General features: G+C 44.8%; 1 protein-coding gene across 1 annotated transcript; it reads right to left on the bottom strand.

Moving 5' to 3' along the window:
- Positions 1–5,662, bottom strand: LOC146207392 (lysozyme c-1-like). The gene is made up of 5 exons (XM_084587076.1): positions 5,366–5,662; positions 4,021–4,109; positions 1,938–1,998; positions 853–928; positions 1–344 (listed from the first exon to the last, which is right to left on the bottom strand). Exons 1-5 carry the CDS (start codon positions 5,490–5,492, stop codon positions 278–280), a joined length of 420 nt encoding a protein of 139 aa, XP_084443202.1. The 5' UTR covers positions 5,493–5,662; the 3' UTR covers positions 1–277.
- Between the last annotated feature and the right edge of the window lie 249 nt (positions 5,663–5,911).

Here is a 5,911-nt window from a genome sequence, read left to right as displayed (position 1 = left end):
TTTCGGAAGCAGCCACCCACCCGCATTTATTACAGAGTAGGAACCACTCGTTAACGTGCTAATAGTTTTTAGGATAAATAATGTACAAAATCAAAACTAACCACGCACAATTACGCATTCGGGATGTATTATGAGTTGCGTACGCACTCAGTAAATAACATCGCCTTCTTTATTACACACGCTACGTTCAAGATAAATGTGTAGCATCGTTTTCTCAGTGGAGGTGTAGTGACTGAGTTGAAGGGAATAGCGTAGATAATTATAGAAGCTAGGATAATCAATAACGACATCCTCTGACGTAGGAGGAAAGGTTCTTTCCTTTACATTTGTTCTTCCAGCCATACCTGAAAACGAAGGAAAGAGTTCAATCATTCATCAGTATCCATCAAAGTGGTGTTAGATTGCAATTAGCGAGAGTATACTTTTTGTTATCTTCTTGGCCCTCCTTGGAAGTGCCTATAGAAACCTGTATCACAATTATTTACGATTGATAGCACTTTAAAAACTTACTACTAATGCTTGTGAAGTAGGATGAGAAGCTCTGCAACCAAGAAGAAACCGAACCGAAAACAGGGACAGTGTTGAGCTCAGGTTTGAATATGTGCTGTTAGGAAGTAGTCTACGATAAGTACAAATCTGTAAACTTCTGATATGCCATAATTCCAAGGAATCATACCATGCGGTCACATTTTACGTTATACTTCACAAGGAATTTGCCTAAATATAAAGCAAAACGTTAGTTTATCCTACTGTTCACTTCCACTGAGGACGTAAGCATTCTATCTGCGTAATAAAGTAGGCTAGACCAGTGCAAATGGCGGACTGTAAGACAAAAAAAAAAAAATTCTGTACCATGCATTAAATCCGTGCCTCCTGAAGATCACCTTGGCGCACTGGATGGATGGACTGATGTTATCTGATCGCAGAGCTGTTGGGAAAATAAACTTGTTACTTGCAAGTGATATTGTCAGCAGCGCGTTGAGCGACCCTGAATTTGGGTTAAATAAGAAGCGTTCTCCCTAGGCACTTGGTAGGTGTGCAATAGCTCTTGTGCTTTAGTGAAATTTAGTTGGTTTATAGGGTTTAACATTCCAAAGCGACTTAGACTCTGAGAGACTCCGCAGTGGAGGGTTCCGGAGATTTCGACCACCTGGGGTTAACGTGCACTGACATCGCACACCACACGGGCGCCTAGCTTTTCGACTGCATCGAAAGGCGGCCGCGGCAGCCGGGATTCGATCCCGAGTCCCTGGGGCCCCAGCGCCCTAACCATTAAGCCATGGCAGTGGGGCTAGAGTGGAATTTTCAAACACAAACAAAAATTTAATATTAAAGGCTCAATTTTGCTCATACATGTTTCTTAACGGCTAAGAAAATTTATTACTCATACGCTGCGGAATATCCACAAGAAGCGCTAACGATAATATGTTGGATCTGCAACCTGGCTCATGCCTGATTTATTTATTTATTTACTTTGTCGTGCCAAGCAACAAACTCTTGAATAAGAGGCTCATCGTTGCGTTAGGACTTAGAACAACTTCTATCAATCACGCCACTTAAACTTGCATCATTGTTTTCGGTAAATGCCACGAGCACTTGTTTGGTAACTGGGCTGGTAAAAGCAACAGTGCGCATGAAATCATCAGGAGGTCAGTAATATGTCATATTTTCTTTAAAACCCTCCCACATGTGTACAATCAGATGTATGCTACATCCGACCGACTGCGAGCCAGCAATACAGATAATTTTTTATTTGTTCTTATCTTCTCTCCATAAAACACGTGACTGCTCATCGCGCAGTGAAGATGCATTCGCTGTTCACCATAGCGTCCACCATACATTTTCCTATAGATTCTGATAGCCTGCTATGTATAGTGTAACTGGCCAAGCGTAGGCTAGCTCACAATCATCTGCCGGATTAACATTTTATTAAATACCTGAACAGGAAACCTTGCAGATGTTGTGCCGGCCAGGACTGCACCAGTACCCGTTGTTGATCTGTAATTGGTACCATGAGAAAAAAAAAACGCAGAAACAACACATGATAGTAAAATGAATGCCGGAAAAAAATCAGCCGCTCAGAAATCTACAAATATTGTACTGCATAATTTAACTGTTACGACGACAGGATGGCCGGATTTAACTGTTTAAGGTTTCGTGACACAGAATAAAGCGAGCCTGCAGTATCTCTGTTTTCTACTTTTTCCTCCTTTTTTTGTTCTTGCCAAGCCCTCACGATAATGAGTCTCACCCGCGAGCCATGTCTCGTCGGGGAAGCTGAAATCTATGTCATTCCCATGCATGTGAAAAAAAAAAAAAAAAAAAGAAAAAAAAACAACTAGACATTCTGTAACCCTGTAGCAGATAATCTTGTTGTCCATCTGGAATTAAACGGAAATAACTTATGCTAGAGAAAGGAAACGGAGGTTTAATGGGAATAAAAACTAATTCGCTCATCGGGCATACTCTTGCCGGCTCATACGTAATACGAACTGATGATGTAACTGCGGGAGAACCAATTATATCTTCAGTCAGCGATCTTAACAAGCAAGGATCATTAGTCAGCAGTTCTCAAAAACATGATGGAAGGGGGGGGGGGGGGGGGGGCATAGCATCGCGAATAATATACCAGGTGTGTAGGTAATCCCGCAGCTAATTTTTGAAAGCAGGTGTTTTGAGGTAATAAGGTTACTTTGGCAGAATAGTACTATGTCACGGTAAACAGGCATCATAAATCGCATGATTACGTAACTACGCAGCCAGTTAACTGAATTCTAATAGATGCTCGCCTAGTTGAAGTTAGATATTTGGAGGTGGCCAACAATAACGGTCGTATCAATTTTTGGAATTTTGATCACAATTACTATTCGCCCTGGGGCTCAATCTGTTCGGTACTATCGCGGTCAGTATGAGCTACACCGCTCGGGCGCGTGGCCGAGTGCTCGGAAAGGTTGTACAGTGGCACCGATTGCGCAGTTTTTAGAGTTATCTGGAAAGGATGCAGCTGTTCCAGCAAGCGCGCTGGAACCCCTTGGTCCCGTTTATCTGAAGAAGACATAATTAGTTTCACTTCATTTTCGCTAAACAAGACACAGCAAGATTATACAGCAAGTTTGCCACCGATGACAAATGGCGTGCGAAATTTATCTGACAGCGCTTGCTTTTTCCAAGAAGGGCTCTGCGTTTAGACATCAGTTGAGAACTGGTTGGGCGGGTTATTAGCTCTCAGCGTAAAGGCAGAAGCAGCCACGGCGTAGGCTATACAGTGTTTTCAACTGAGCGTTAGCATCTACAAGCAGCCACTTTGACGCATATAAGTCTGGCGCTTCAGTCCAGCATTCCCCGTTCAGCAAAAAGATGAAGCGCAGCCGAGCGCGCGAACCGAGACGGGCCAGATCATGAAGTTTCATTGTTTTTTTTTTTTTTTTTTTTTTCGAAAAGTTTGCCACAAGGTATAAGTTGAGAAAGGGGGAATGGGATGCAGGAGATAGAAAGTTAAAGGGAAGGAGTGAAGTCCAGTTGCGCTTATGTATTCGCAGAGGTTGGCAGTGTAGCGAATGTCCATTGTCCACTTCTCATAATCACAATCGCGATTCCACCGCAGGCCCACCTTCATGAGATCATGAAGTTCGGGCGTCGACCGATCGCGCTACAGTTATCATTTTCGAAATTGATATCAAAACAAGACTAAACGAGGGTGAAGGTGAAGCAAGCACGTGGAGGTGATGCAACCTTGCTGGAACAGCTACATCCTCTCCTGATAGGTCGAAAACAGCAGAATCGGCATCAATATATACAACCATGTCTAGCTCTTGGCCACATGCTCGCGCTGTGTAGCTCATACTGAGCGCGATAGTACATTTCTGGCTCCCGTGGAGGGCGTTCAGAGACTTCTATCAAATGGCTCGAGCTGTGGCGCTCGTGACACGTGACCTTCTATGCCACGCCTGAGATGGAGCTGCGAGCAGCGGTGCGGGACACAGCTCTGGTGGACATCGTCGAGCACGATCCAACACTAACCTGAAAGATTCCGTAGTCCGTACTGCCGTTCTTATTCTTATTAATAGCCTTGGTGTTCAAACTGCTCTCAGCGGTTGCCAAGCAGATCCCTGCAAGTGTAAAATGCAGTTGCAGTGAAATCTAAGACTGCCTACGAGAAGAGCATCATCATAAATGTCACATGCAAAACGTCAACTGACATTGATGAGCACACACCCTCTTCAGATAATGCGACAAATTCATGTCTCTTTGCCGCTAGAGAAGTCTATTCTAAACTGTAGAAAAAAAACAGGCTTCTTGAAATTGCCTACGTATACTTAAAATTTAGACTACAGCTGGCTGTCCGAGTCGTTAATTACGAAGCCGGTTAGGGGGAGGAAGATGAGGAGGAAAGGCAGGGAGGTTAACCAGTAAAAGCAACCGGTTTGCTACCCTGCACTGGGGGAAGGGGATGAGTGGATATAAAAGTTGTGAGAGAGGGATAGTTGAAGTTAATACAGTCACATAACAGACACGCCACATCACATCACGTTACAGTCATGTCAAAGCAAACTCATAGTCTTTCGACTAGGCCTGTGCTTCTCATAAAGCGGAGCAGTGCCTGGGAGGCCTTCACCGCAGACGATCGCCGTGGCCAGGGACGAAGTCGTTTAATTTATTCTAGGGTGTTACGGGCACATGGTGCTGCTCTAGTTTTCAGGAACTAATAAGGAAAAATGCAAGAAGTGGTCAAGGCTGTTCAGACATAAACGCAGCTTCGCCAACAAAACATAGCGGCATACATTGAGCTCTGACTTTTACAGTGTGCTGAAGAAAAGGAGTAAATAACATCGGGATTTCTCCTGCGGTTCTTTTCCTAGCTTTTAAAATTACGAGCTCATGTTCCGACTGTAAATTTCGCTGTTTTACTTGTCTTCAATGCAAGCGAAAGGCCACTAAACCAAGACGAAACACTCGGCGCTACACCACGATATATTTGCGGGCAAATTCATGTGTTGTATGACGCAGCTACAGTGATAATGATGTATGTACTGGCTCAGTTCTTACCCAAAATATTTTTATAGCGCACCCAAAGAGCACTGAGTCGCCTTAGTCTGTCTGCAAACGTCGTGCGAAGCACTACTGGATGTAATGAAACAATTACTAGTCATTTAATGTGCATATGATATACGGGTTTGCCTTCGGGTGCAAAGGGGGATTGTTCGCATCAAACCACGAACCACATCGATTGCCCCAATGGACAAACACTGCAATGCCACAGAGGGCCTATTTTTTCCACTTACATAGGTTGCTCTCAATGCACTGCGCGGCGATAATTCCCGGTTGGACGGTAGTGATCGAAATGATAGGAAAAACGTATACTTACAGTCCGGAATCTGGTTCTTGGGGATGCCATTACGCACCAGCGTGGAAGCCAGCTCACAGCGGCCGTATATATTTGCCCTGGAGCCGCATACTAGGACGAGTAGTACCAACACTGAGCGAACCTGCATCTCAAGTAGATCGACTGGAGAGGCCAACGCACCCCTCCCGCGGCAGGCTGCGGTATATAGCCTCACGAGGCGAGGCACATCCTGCTGAAACAACTCTTCCTTTCCGCTTCCTCTTTTATTCTTTCCTCCTCACTTGGCCGCGCCCTGTGCCGGCGTCTTGAACCTTGCCCCTTGCACCGTCAACAGAAATGTTCGCTTCAATGCAGATTTATTTGTGTCACGCTGGGTTAAACCCACTACAGGCGCCCTCTCATGGCACGGGAAAGCCTGAAGAGAAAAACAGAGGGAAAAAAAGAAGGGACGACAAAGACATGGCCAGTACGCTGTATCGCTCGGCTATTTGCCCTTCCTGCGCGCAATGAATGTTCAAGACTAACATATATCAGTCGTGCGGATAACTCACAGCCATAGCCGTGTTT

Source organism: Amblyomma maculatum, chromosome 1 (assembly GCF_055883805.1).
Source record: "Amblyomma maculatum isolate TAMU_Amacu chromosome 1, ASM5588380v1, whole genome shotgun sequence".
NCBI lineage: Eukaryota > Metazoa > Arthropoda > Arachnida > Ixodida > Ixodidae > Amblyomma > Amblyomma maculatum.
Note: the sequence above shows the minus strand (reverse complement) of the source record. Positions and strands in the feature narration are given on the sequence as shown.

What these genes read in the sequence shown, in the direction of transcription:
- LOC146207392 (XM_084587076.1), bottom strand. Translation starts at nt 5,492, where the DNA reads ATGCAGGTTCGCTCAGTGTTGGTACTACTCGTCCTAGTATGCGGCTCC. An exon ending in CAAGAACCAGATTCCGGACT is followed by an intron (nt 4,110 to 5,365) that starts GTAAGTATACGT and finishes TTACACTTGCAG; the next exon opens with GGATCTGCTTGGCAACCGCT. An exon ending in AGGCACGGATTTAATGCATG is followed by an intron (nt 345 to 852) that starts GTACAGAATTTT and finishes CTTCGTTTTCAG; the next exon opens with GTATGGCTGGAAGAACAAAT.